A 14,247-nucleotide genomic window follows, 5' to 3' on the forward strand; every position below is an offset into this window, starting at 1 on the left:
CAACCTACAGTATCTTTCTACTTCCTTTTCCAGATTAGAGAAAAGAGATAGCAATCCTACTCTGCCTTCTTGACGGGACACTGTGAGACCAGAATGCAATAGTATATATGGACATGCACTTAACAGCAACCACCATCAGCCCTCTTCTCCAAAGGATGCCGCTTTTATTTTGTTCTCTCTTGCCCGCCTGTATTCCAACAGTACTCTTTCCTTTATCTCCCAGAGACCTAGAAACACAGGCAAACCTATCAAAGTACTCTGGAAACCCATCAAGGATGTAAGAACAGGGATGTCAGTCATGCAGGTACAAGCAAAGCCAACAGATGTGAGAGGCTGAGCTCTTTGGCTGGGAAGGCTGTTCTGGCCCAAACAGGCAGGAAGCAGTGATAAAAAGGAGTGTCATCTACTCACAGAATCTCGAAGATCCCATTTTCCCTTACAGTGAAGCCTTTTAATGTGGTGTATTTCCTCATAAGATATCTTTAAGAAGCTTAACACCTGGGGTAAAGATTTCATTTAGATGTTGACAAATACGTCCTAAGTCAGAGTACTTGGGTTCAATTTCTTGGTTATATCTCCTGACTCGAACCCTCTGCCAGGGAAGACTGAGGAGGAGGCAGTGGGAGTTGATTGAGTTTCTGCCATCCACAGAGCAACCCAGGTGGTTTCCCAGGCTCCTGGCCTTAACTTTTGTCTTGGCACCTGGGGAGTGAACCAGTGGATAATAGTTCTTTTTGTCTTTTACTGTTTCTCTGTCTGTGACAACAACAACAAAAAGCTATAACACAGATCAGGATAAAAGCTCTGATGGGGGAAGGGGTAGGAACTAAGGACAAGCAGATTGGACTTCCCTGGATTTATATATCTTAAAATAGTGAAATATATTACGATAAGAAGAGACTTATCAAATGAACCTGAATGTATAATAGGTAGGAAAATACTTTTTCCATTTAACTAACACAAAAAATAACAGAGAAAGATGAAATTTCCAATTTTCTTTAAATCTGTATTTGTTGTAAATCCAATTTAAAATAAGGATACAACCATTTGTTCATTTGATAAATATGATGAACAACCGTTTCCCATTTCAAATTTTTGTCTAGCTCATCATATAATAGAAAACATATGGATTTCAATCCTAGTGTCATGACTTCCTCCACCTTGGAGAAGTTTTTCCACCCTCTCTGGCCAAGTTTCTTCATTTCCAAAATGAGGTCAACACTACAGTGACATCACAGAGTTCTGGGGAGGATGGAATGAAGTAACCAATGCCAAGGTCTCTGTGTAGTCCCTCTCGTAGAAAGCCCTTGTACCCCTGTCCAGGAGCTCCTGGCTCCTAGCTTCTGATTGGCGCAGCTCTGGCTTCTGGTGGCTATTTGGAGAGTGAACCAGTAGGTGGAAAATCTCCTCCACGCTCCTCTGTAATTGCTTTTCAAAATAAAATAATGAGATTGAAGCATAGTATAGTTAAAAATGTTAAAGTAAGACCTTTACCATTGATTTTATAATATAGCACAAAACTAAAAATAACCAGGACTAAAGGATATAGTTTTGACAGTACTGATTGTAAGGGATCGAAGAGGAGGAATGTTGTAGATTAGCTAAAGAAACTGTGAAGGGTTGCCTGGAGATGGTGAAAGATTGATACTGCAAAGTAATAAAATAAGGACTTGTGCTGTAGTATCGTGTGTAAAACTGCTGCCTGTGACACTGGTATTTCATACGGGCACTGGTTCAAGACCCCGCTGCTCTGCTTCTGATACAGCACCTGAGAAAGCACCATAGATGGCCCAAGTGCATGGGCCCCTATCAATGTAGGCAATCCATAAAGGGCTCTGGGCTCTGGGCTTTGGCCTGGCACAGATTCAGTTGTTGCTGCTATTTGGGAATAAACCGATCAATGGAAAATTTCTCCCTGTTTCTCTATAACTCTGTCTTCCAAATAAACTTTAAAATACATCTTTAAATATATATTTATATATATATATTTTCAGAAATCACTCATATAGAAACTTGGATATATATGTAATTTCACATTTTTAAAGGTCAGGTAAGAGTAAATCAGTGAAAATCAAAGAGATTTCTCTTGAAGCTGTAAGTTCACTTGAAGCATTTGCTTAAATAAAAAAGATTTATTTATTTTCATTGGAAAGGCAGATTTACAGAGAAAGAGAAAGACAAATCTTCCAACTGCTGATTCACTCCATAAATGGTTGTAATGGCCAGAACTGAGCTAATCCAAAACCAGGAGTCAGGAGCTTCCTCCCAGTCTCCCTTGTGGGTGCAGGTGCCCAAGTCTTTGGGCCATCCTCCACTGCTTTCCCAGACCACAAGCTGGGAACTGGATGGGAAGTGGAGCAGCTGGGACATGAACTGGTGCCTATATGGAATGCTGGTACTTGAAAGAGAAGTCATAGGCCTGGTCCCAGAATTTATCAACTTTAAAAGTTGCTATGTTAAGACCTAATTAACCATACAGTTAATCCTTGGGTTAGATTTGTTTCCTGGCCTGCCTTACACACAGAAGGTAAACAAATATTTTTCAAAAGACTAAATGCATGAAAAGGTGGTGCACAGTTCTACCTGAGTGATTACTCAACCACGTCCTTCAACAGTCCTTACAGGCAGTGTGCCATCACCCACTGGCATCTTCTCCACTAATTTCAAAGCTAACTTGGCTATTTTGCTGAAGGTCTATTTCCTGTGTTTAGTTCTCCAGGTATGAAAAATTTTTTCCCCTTCCTGGACACCTTGTGATAAAAAGAATAAAATACAACTGTAATTTCCTACAAGATTTCCAAGGATAAGGAATTCAGTGCATGTGCGCACCTGTGTCTGGGTGTGTGTGCTGGTAAAGCACATTACAGCCTGTGGGAGTAATGCCTCATATAATTGAAGCTTTCAGTTTGACAATGAAATGCCTAGAATAACTTATGGTGATAATGCTATATACCTGCAAGAATTCTTTCCAAGATAATTAAAAATGTGTTATAGGTTTTATTTCAGTAATCTCCATAGTGGTCTTGGGAGTTGCAGGCAAGCAAATATTATTAACCCTATCCCACAGGACAGAGGGCAAATCAAAAAGTAGCTTGGTCAGAACTTTACTGTAGTAATTGTTAGTTCCACAAAACAACAACCCCAAAGTGGAAGGTGCTTGCTATACATTTGAAGGTATGGCTTTCAACAGTCATTCTCTCACTAGATATCGATGGTTTTAAAGCTTGTTGTCAGCTCTGACTACTCTAACTTCTAATCTCCCATTTCCCCCATGAGCCTCCTCCTATTCCAGCCAAGATGACTTTCATTTGCTAACTTGAATTCAGTACTAAATGCCATCTTTTCCAAGATTAATCCAAACACATTCTACGCTAAATAACTGTTCTCCACATCTTCTGAATTGTTATCACTCCCTGCTTTAATTTTACAAATTTAATTTAGATCTACATTTATGTTAAAGTAACAAGCATACAGCATGATACTGTGTCCTGGCAATAATGTCTGGCAAACTAGATGAAGTTCTTTCACTTTATTCATTGTATTTCCTTCTTTAGATAACTGCATGATATGAAATACAAGGGCTTAAGTAACACCTTTCACTTCAGTTCTTCCCAGAATTTGATAATAATATTATTAGTCATATTTTTTTGGGGGGGAGGGGTTCAGAATCCTTAAAAATAGAGTAGACATCCATTTACAACCCTGGGCATTGCACTGGAACTGGTTCTCAGCTGCTCTGCCACTTCCTGCCAGTGTATTTTCATCTGACACTAATACTTCACTGAATCAACAGCTGTTAGATTTCTGACTCAAATAATATGCTATTATCTCATAACCACTGAAAGCACTCCTCTTCCTTTCCTTTCCCCATATGGGGTAATTTCCTAGTAACAGTTCAATGCTTATAGTTTTCAAGACTCAGAGAAGAGTCACTTAGTTGGCCATTCTGAACCAGGAGCCACTCCTTTATGTCTCTTGCTCAGTACATCAATTTTGCTGCCTCAATGAATAATTGTACAACAACAAACATTGTAATTTAAAATCTAAAATAGTTTGTGGATTTCAAGGTATTTTAGGCATAAAGGCAACATAGAGATGATTATTTACATGAAACAAAAGATTCAAGCAATCAATACACAGATCAAAATGATCTTAAAAAGATTTTTCTATATGGTTAAGTCTCAGATCAAATGAACAAAGACAAACCCCTTTCTTTTAAGAATATTTCAGAATACAGATCCCTTCATGGTGTTTAGGAAGTCTATTACGACTGGGCATTTTTGGTGGAAGACATTTTGAAGCATGTCACTATATTCACTGGTCACACCTTCTAGGATCAATTTTAGAATAATTGTTCCAAATTCTAAAAATTCAAAATTTCTCTCTCATCTCATATCCTGCCAATTTTGTTATAAAAACATGAGTATGCATTTTATCTGCCTTATTCTGGTCTGCTTGCAAATATAAGTGCCTGAAATTTTATGATCACGTTCGCGTATCTGGAATAAGACTTTCACAGACATCGCAGGTACTAAGCAAAGTCCTGAGAAATCTATGAGGAAAATTCTCACAGATATCAAAAAGTATTTATGTACAACATTACTCATATAAATTTCACTGCTTTATTATTTCAATACCTCCAACTGTTTTCAATACCTTCCCTAAGTATTCCTGAGATACGAGATAGGGGAGACAGATGCTGTGTTCTCAGAGAGGGTTCTAATGCTGCCACCTTCACTGCAGACTTTCTTCTCCCCTAAAGTTCACTTTGAAGTCAGTTAACTTTCTTTTGTTTTCTGTCTCTTTCCACAGTTCTCAAAATATAACTATGTACCACTGAATTATTTTAATTGCCTATCAAAACTCAGCATTTTAAAATGGATTAGGAGAACTTCTCATTGGGGGGAAAAAAGCCTAAGAGGCAAAACTTCAGGCAAAGAGGAAAAATTTATCTTTTTGTTTTGCTAGAATGTATGAGTTCTACAGACCATGACTTGGTTCTACATGTATCTCAAAGTTAAAAATAATGTTAAGGGCCCAGCAGAGTAGCCTAGCAGTTAAAGTCCTCGCCTTGCATGCACTGGGATCCCATATGGGCACAGGTTCTAATCCCTACAGCTCCACTTCCCATTCAATTCCTGGCCAAGGAAAACAGTCAGGACAGCCCAAAGCTTTGGGACCCTGCACCCTTGAGTGTGGGAGACCCCAAGGAGGCTCCAGGGTGCTAGCTTCAGATCGGCGCAGCTCTGACTGTTGGGGCTACTGAGGGAGTGAATCAACAGATGGATCTTCCTCTTTTTCTCTTCTCTTCTCTGTATATCTGACTATCCAATAAAAAAAATAGACAAATCATAAAAAAAAAAGAATGTTAAAATGTGTTGGGACTAAAACACTGCCATAATTTAATTTGTAATGAAAATCAATGCTGACCTTCCCAACTCCACACTTTCTTAGAAATAGCATGAGTCAATGTGAGTGGAAAGGTCAAGTGTGTATTATTAATCCAACAATCACCTTTGGAACATGTTTGGGATACTCTACCCCTAAGCAATGGTTAGTCTGAACTGCTGTTAGCTACTGAAATGATGTCTGACAATACCATTGTGTCAGGAAGTACCACATGCTGAATAACAGGCATGCAAAGGCATAAGGTGACACCTATGTTTTCCAGTTAATGGTCAGCACAATGTAAATACCCATCAGTCTAACCATTTTACACAGTTTTTGGTTACATTCAACAGAAGCAAAATAAACTTAGAGTGTATTAAACAGTGAGTAACTATGGATCCCAAATAAAAATTATAACTAATAAAAGCCTTAAATAATGTAAATAGCTCATCTAATTGAACAAGATTCATCTGCAATCTATATGACATGCTTATACTTTAAAACAAAAATAAAACAAACAAACTAAGCTCCGCAATAAAATTCAGCTAATGGCTCCCTTAATTTAACAGCCTTGCTGGTTAGAGTTTGAAAATTATCATCTTTAGACCCCAGATGTGGTAAAATAACATGACCTGTAGGTTAATTTGGCCTCTCTTGAATGGCCCTGGAAAACATAGGAATTCGACAAATGTAAATTATTGTGGTTAACTGCCACTACCTGCCCATCAGTCATATGGAAAAAACATTTAGCAGAAGCAGTCCAATAACTAGATAAGGAAACCAAGGTCATGAGGGCTCAGGTCTTTTTTCATTTTTCATTGTAAAGAACAAAACAATCCTTTATTGCTAGGTTTTCCAGTTTTACAACAGGGGAATTTGTAATTAAGGGACCAACAGCTTCATTTTTTTTTCCACTATTAGCTTTCCATAGTAACTAAGTAAGAACTCACAAAGGCAGCAGATGAACTATAGGATCTCATTTACATATGCATAACATATTCATGGTAAGCCCGGTTCTCGGTATGCGAAATATCTTTTTATTTTTGTTGTTTGTTTTCATCTACTTGGAAGAAATAGGGAGAGTAGAGGTAGAGAAATTGTCCATCTGCTGGCTAATTTCTACAATGTCTGCAAAGGCCAGGATTAGGCCAGCTTGAATGAAGCCAAGATTCTAGAATTGCTATCCAGGTCTTTAATGGGGGTGGCAGGGCTTTAAGAATTTGGCCATTGGTCTCCAGGATCAATCAGGAAGAAGTCTGATCAGAAGCAGAGTAGCCAGTAATCAAACTGATACTTTAATATGGGAGGCGGCCATCACAGCAGTGACAACCTGGCATGTGACAACACATACCTCTCCATACATTGAATTTCTTCTAAGTTCCCACAGAACTGCAGAATCTGCCAGTGTTTTTGTACTCTTGGTCTTATTTATATCACTTCTGTTACCCTCAACGCACCAGATGCACCAACAGATCTTAATGGGAACAATGACAGTCAAGTTTGTTCATGAGCTGTAGATAGTTATACTGCAGAGATCACAATATAAATAGCATATAAAATGGCTGTATTCTCACCCTCTTGCATGCGCAGAGTGGAGAGGGACAAGGGACTGACTTACCTCTGGTGTGCTGAGAGCATGTTCTCCAGCTAATAGCAGCATGCTCAGGCCTCCCATCTGAGTAGGATCTGAGTAAGGTGAAAACATCAATGTATAAGCATAAAATTCATACAATTCATAACCATTTTAAAAAAAAAGAACACTCAAGCACTCAGAAATCCAATAGAATCACACAAGAACATACAACAAGAACATGCTGAGGGCTCATGCTTTTGTGAGCCTTTTTAGCTGCCCTGTTGCCCTACCATTCTAACACAGCATTTTCTCTAATACCACACCTGTTTATAGCATGGGTGTCTGCTAAGGTGAGGCTTCTTTCCTTACTGTACAGGGAATGTAAACAGGAATAAAAAGCAACACAATAAGAGTGCCTATGCTTGTCTTCCAGGAAACCTGAGATTGTTATTCCTACCATGTGAAATCAGAATTAACAAAAGAACCAGGTTGGAGAATGAAGCAAATTACCAAATGGGCCTCCAAACTCTGGTGGACTTGGTTCAGATAACTCTCCCTTAACACTGTCCGAATAAATTTACACCAAATAATGTATTATCACATTTTGAATCTTAATTGTAATTAGGTTTCTGCTCAAAACATATTCAAGATTTAAAATTGATCTTTTTTGTTATCATAGGTGCTTGTTTTCATTCAATAATTAGCAGAAGCAAAGACAAAATAAAAATAGTGAATAGATCCATAACTCAAGTTGTATCTAAACAAAGTACTCAATAACAAACACTAAATCTCATATGAACATATGAGAAAATGCCTTACTCAATAAATGTGTACTTCACAAATCTCTCTATGATCGAAAATGAAGAAAAATTTATGTTGTTAAAAGACATTCAGTTTTTTTTCTTTTTTTTTTCTTTTGGCCAAATGTATGTCTCTAAGTACATCTGTGTGCACAAGCTATCCTGACATTTTACTTGCAACTCTTTCTAAATAAATTTTAAAAATCCTCAAAAAACTTGAGTTGTTAGAGACACAAATATGTAGTCAAATGATCAATTAGTAATGAAACAGCTCAATTTTGGGGAGCAGTGACATAAATACACACACAAAACACACAGTAATACTGGCTGATTAGATGAAACAAAGCCCTCTGGTGTTGGTGTAAGATTCCAAACTTAATTAAATATAAAAGCTTAAAAACAGTTGTGGCTGCTAAAATAGATACTTTATTTAAAACTCGAAGGAAGGACTTGAACTTAGTAGGAAGGAAAAACAAATTTGGTATTTTAGACTATTTTGTGGATGTTATTCTAATAATTAGATTGGATGATAGCATAAGAAAGATAGAAACATGCTAATTCAAATTACAAAGCAAAATGATAAATGCAATTTCAAAAGAGGTTATCTATCAATGTAATTTTGTAAGACGTTTGCTCCACAGATCCTAAAACCCAAGCCAAAAACTTACCATTAGGCTTTATGTTGATTTAGTTATATAATGTTTACTGAGTTATCAAAAATATATTCACACAAATAGCACACTTTCCTTTTACCAATATGGTTTATATTACATAGTGTTCTTTGCCCTCCTTGGAAATCATGTACAGAGTTGACAACTTTGGGATTACCCAAAATTGTAAAAGGTCAAATCACAACAGCTAGTGAGCAAAACAAACCAAAGAGAATCCATGTTGAAGGAAAAGCTGGCTTAAGCCCTAAAGGGTCTCCAAATCCAGATAGCTGAGTACCAGGTTTAACTAAAGGCAAATTCATTCACTTTCATGTTTCTGAAAAGAACCAAGAAATGTCACACTAATGCTATGAATTATATACAGACTTAACAAGAGCTCTGATCCTGGATTTATAATGATAACAAGCCATTATCCAATGAGACCCCATTTTCCCTCTTTCTTGTACTTTGCCTTAAAGCATATGCTTTTAAAAGCTGACTATAATCATTCTGGTTGAAATCTAATTTCTACTTTCACTTTGTAGGTGAAAGACTAATTAGTAAAGTATCGGAAACAACACTCAAAAAATACATCTTTCATAGTTTTCTGTGGTTTACCTACAGTTACTACTTGGTTTGTGAAGAGCAGATATATACAAGAAAAAGAAAAAGTCCTACACACACTGACACTGATCTAGATTTCAAAATGGAAGAAAAATAATGAATGCTAAATGGTTCATTAGAAGCCAGTCATCCACACTCCCCCTTTTTGGTCCTGATAATAATATATATTATATTATATATTATATATATATATTATATATCTTTTATATATATATATATATATTTTTTTTTTTTACAAAATACTCCAAATGGTGCAGTCTGAAAAATCCTCCAAAGTTCAACCAGACCAACTACAAGTGGAAACTAAAATTGTTCAACATGACAGCTAAAATAGGTTTTGAGATGTCTGGAGGATGTGAAGTGCCATTTTGGAAGCTTGTTTAGAATTATCCTACACACACACACATAACAGACACCTGAAGACTTTATTTCTCCATAATGCTACCATTAGCATTAGACTCATCTCTTAGCATTTATACAAAGGACTGTCACAAATTTTGTATACCCTGAAACACACACTGAACTATGATATGAAGTATTGTTTGCCCTCTATTAAAAAAAAAAAACTGTCATCACGATGTTGCTTAATTTGTTTTCCCAATTTCTGCATACTGAGAATGGTTAGCACTCTGGTTTTGAAGAAAACTTGTTTGCAACACTGAAACAGAACCTCAAGGCTCCACACACCAACTTTACTACCTCGCCCTGTCCAATCTTCCTGGCAAGCTCCTTTTCTGATTGCTGCACTGCAGTAGCTAGAAAAACAGAGCCATTTAAATGATAAATATACTTTACTTCATGATAATAAAATAGCATTCCTTTCCACCCAAAGTATATTCAAGGTCTCATAACAAATGGGACCATCTGGAATTTTACATCTGTCTGAAATGAGAGGTGGATTGGATGAGAATTCTAAGGCACAGATGTCAGAATCATCTCAGACTTGTGATGAAATTGTTCATGCTTTTGTCCTCAGTGTTTCAAGTATTCAAGTGATCTTCCTAATTGTGGCTTTAAGTATCCATGATAACTAAGGTGCCTACCGGGATAACTTAACAGTGTGTGGGCTAGGTTGTTAATACGATGGAATTTCCTAAGTTCTGGACAATATCCACATTACTGTCTGCTTTTCCAAATTGTCAATGTTGACAACCAAAATATAATGAATTCTACCATTCAGTTTGTATCTCCTTTTTAAAAAAATTATATGTAAATCTATCTGCATGCATTTCAACACATTACGATATTCTATATGTACCATTACTTCACACTTCATACATCATTACTTCATACATTTTGCTTGCCTGTTACTTATAAAAAATACAGCCAAAAAGCATCACCTGGCCTAGAAAAACAGGTAGAAACTGTCTAAACTTACCAGCCATTCCAAAGTTAAGTTGAGGTGTTTCTTCAGTCTTGGCTTTCTTGGGACTAGGCAAATCTCGTGAAGAATCAGATGGGAAGGCCCAAAGCTTTTTTCGTGGGTTGACAGTGGATGTTGGAGATTTCACAGGCTTGTTTGTGGTGGGACACCATTTGTAACCAGGATTTGCTTTCATAAATGCATCTTTATACTATAAATAACAGAACAGACGGCAGATTTCCATTAACATATAGATTGAAAAAGTTCTAATAGCCTTCACCCCATTGCCCCATCCTGACGATGAGGAAAGTACCATGGCTTTCCTCATGGGAAGTGACAACGTCCTAGTACAGAGCTCTACAGACAAGGACTTGATGTTCATTTACTAGAGAAAACAACGTGCAGGATGAGGGTATAAAGGACGCGTACTTCCTATCTTTAATTTTCACTTTTTGCTTTTATGATAAAGACGTGTTGTACATAATGGAAACAGTTAAGGGCCCTGGAGAGAACGAGCACAGCGCAAACCCCAGCATTTCCCCATAGGGGATGGTGATCAAAATCAGAGGTGATCTACCTAGGCCTCAATCTTAGGTTGCATGAACTGAGGCAAACAGCATCAAATGTGTAGTGTTATACAGTGCAATAACTGCTTTAAAGGACACTTCAGAGTGTGAGCACCAGGGCCCATCAACAGACTCTTCTCATTACTTAACTCGGTAAGCATGTTTTGATATACTAGTAGTAAGACACATCCAAGTATTTAAAGGACAAAGGACCTGATTATGCATTAAAGGAGCCAAGATCATGGGTGGAGAGGGGAACATGATAGGCCTTTTTCAGTTATTTGAAGCATAGAGTCACACAGATAAAAGAACATTAAGTGCAGGTTAATGATGACTACGTTCGAAATGCATGTCTGCTTCAACTAGTTGTGAATATTATTAAATTGCTTAAGCTTTCTCAGCTTCAAGTTCTCCATCTATTAAGTACAGTTGTACCTAATAAGGTCCCAGTGTTCTGTAATGACTGCCCACGACCGAGTACAGAAACAGGTTCTGAAAGCTCTCGAGTACTAGAGGCAATTAACCCACCACCAACATCATCCCTTACTTGGTTCCAACCTTCACTGACAACAGTTTTCTCTATCCTTTCTCTGGGGCTTTCTCCCTGCTCTCTTCCCAAACTCTGCTCTTTCCTCTTTGGTGATAACATTAACCATTTTCATGCTACTTACTCCTGATAAAAATGTATTTTCCATGTATTCTTAAACTATTTTCTGTTATTACTGCTGCATATTTTAATGCAATCTTTTCAATCCCATAAGCTTGCCTTTTAAAATGCCAATTCTAAATAGCTTTTACTTTAACTCAGTAGGAAGAAAAGGGTCTGTTTTAAACTTGTGTAGTAAGAGTATACAAGGGTATTTCAAAAACTTCATGAAAAACAGAACATGCAGTTTCTGTAAACTTTTTGAAGAGCCTTCATTTATGCAGGCTAAATTAATTCTTTCAACCATTTCAATTTATATAATATCAATAAAAACTATAACAGAGATGATGCAATATTACTAGATAATGGCCTAGAATGATCCCACAGTTACATTAACTCAAATCTTATATTTTTATTTTTGATATGAAAGATATAAATGAACCTGCCTATTGACACTCAGATATGCATAAAAGGAAGATAAGGATGAAAAGAAAGATTTATTTCCATTTTCCTCAGAAAATAATGAAAATGGGACCCAACGCCAGAGGAAAAACTAAAATTTACCATCACCTAGTGGAAAATGTGTTTGTAGGTATCAGCTGTGATATAAACGGTATCCTACCATAATACACTTATGTGCATGGAGCTGACAAATAACCTTGCCTGATGTCTAGAAGTAAAGTGACAAATGGCTGGGTGAGGTAGAAATAAAAGTAGCAGACACATGCATCATTACTGTATTCTAGTAAAAGGCACATGGTCTGGGGTTGTGAAATGAACAGTCACTTGGACAAAGGTCACCACTCTATAAAGTGCCAAAAGACTTTCAAACAAACTGATTAGCATATTCATCATGAAAAACAAAATTATCTCTTAAATACTCCCTTTTCTTCTTCTTCCTCATGTTGATCGGCTAGATATTGTTTCTCAGCAAGATGTTATACACTTTGCTAAGAATCATTCGGCAATTTGCCTTTGAAAATCAGTAAGTATAATGTCGATGATAATGTTGTCATTCTTATGAATCTTTTCTTACAGCATCAACTATTTTTAAAACGCTGATGACACTAATAAACACAAGCATCAACTAATTCATAATCGGTAGCTGATGCTAACAGCAAAGTAAAGCACTGACAATCATCACACCTCAATCATCTCTCTTTCTCCTGCATGTATGCCTCAAAGCTGCAAATCAAGTTATACATGAACATTGAAGAAATGACAGACACTGAGCTACTGGAGAGAGAAAAGAATATGAAATAGAAAAGTTGCTGCCTTTGTATTATCATCCACCCTGAGCAAAACAAACATGGCATTTCTTAAGTTTTTCCCCAAATTCAAACATGAAAAATGTTTTTACAATAGGTTTGTAAAAAGGCATGCTAACTGACAATGGAATAACAGAGAGCAAAAGATGTGGAATTTGTACACTATTAAGAAAAATCAAAATTGAGTATTTACTTTTAGGGCCAATACTCTGTAACTGTACTTCAACATTAATCTTATAGATTCTTAAACTCAAGGTAAGCATTCAATACATTCAATATCATGACAATATTAGTTTAACCCAGCATGTGTTAAGCAGAAGGGTTAAGAAAGGGGAGGGGCTGAGTTGTGGCACAGTGTATTAAGGGATTGCCTGCTTGTTAACATCCAATTTGAGTGCCATTTGGAGTCCCAGCTGCTCCACTTCCAACCCAGCTCCCTGCTGCTAATGGCCTGGGAAAGCAGCAGAAGATACTCCAAGTGCTTGGCTCCTTGCACTCATAGGGGAGACCCAGAAGACATTCTTAGCTCCTGGCTTTGGCCTGGCCAGAACTGGCTGTTGCAGCCATTTGGAATGTGAACCAGGGAATGAAAAACCTTTCTCTAACTCTGCCTTCCAAAATAATAGAACAAATCTTTAAAACAAGAATGTGAGAGGGACAGATAAAAGAATAACATACAGTCTGGGTTTTTACGGACTTAGGAGCTCAGATGTAGACATCAGAGCAAATTGTGCATACAAGCAGTGTATGCACTCAAGAGTGGAAACACGTATTTGAGAAAGGCCCAGTCATCTGTATTGACAGGATTATCAGAAAAGGAGCTCTTGAGAATATTGTATACAGATTTTGTATAGGGTGACAGAAATACCTGCGTGTAACCACAGGCATGCAGTCCACCACCTGGGTAACATTCACTATCGGGGATTGAAACGGCCAGGGAGGTGGCCCTCAGCATATCCAGACATCCTGGGCCAAGCTGCCCATGCTGGAAGCAGGGGAGGAAATTCACTTATACTCAACAAACTTCAATTACAGGCTAAGATTTCAATAAAACATAATTAGAAAGCAATTGAAACTTTATTAAATATATTTTTTTAAATTATTGAGGGGCTGGCACTGTGATGCAGAGGCCACAGCCCAGGATGCCAGAATCCCATATGAGAGTTGGTTCAAGTCCTAGCTGCTCCACTTTTAATCCAGCTCCCGGCTAATGTGCCCAGCAGAACAGCAGAGAATGGCTCAAGTAGTTAGGTCCCTGCGTCCACATAGGAGAACTGGAAGAAGCTCCTGGCTCCTGGCTCTGTGGCCATTTGGTGTGTAAACCAGCTGATGAAAGATCTCTGTCTCTTCCTCTCCCTGTATCTGCCTT

At 37.5% G+C, this 14,247-nt stretch overlaps 1 protein-coding gene across 2 annotated transcripts in view; it reads right to left on the reverse strand.

The window, feature by feature from the left end:
* BBX (BBX high mobility group box domain containing) overlaps positions 1-14,247 on the reverse strand; it is a 275,103-nt gene that overhangs the window by 79,738 nt on the left and 181,118 nt on the right. For both annotated transcript variants that reach the window (XM_040980525.1, XM_040980524.1), the window contains 2 exons: positions 10,414-10,609; positions 7,007-7,074 (listed from right to left, as the gene is read on the reverse strand). In XM_040980525.1, coding sequence (XP_040836459.1) covers positions 7,007-7,074; positions 10,414-10,609 — 264 coding nt within the window. The remainder of the gene's footprint in view (positions 1-7,006; positions 7,075-10,413; positions 10,610-14,247) is intronic.

Source organism: Ochotona curzoniae, unplaced genomic scaffold (genome assembly GCF_017591425.1).
Source record: "Ochotona curzoniae isolate NIBS_2020 unplaced genomic scaffold, NIBS_Ocur_1.0 contig_3498, whole genome shotgun sequence".
In the NCBI taxonomy this organism is placed as follows: domain Eukaryota; kingdom Metazoa; phylum Chordata; class Mammalia; order Lagomorpha; family Ochotonidae; genus Ochotona; species Ochotona curzoniae.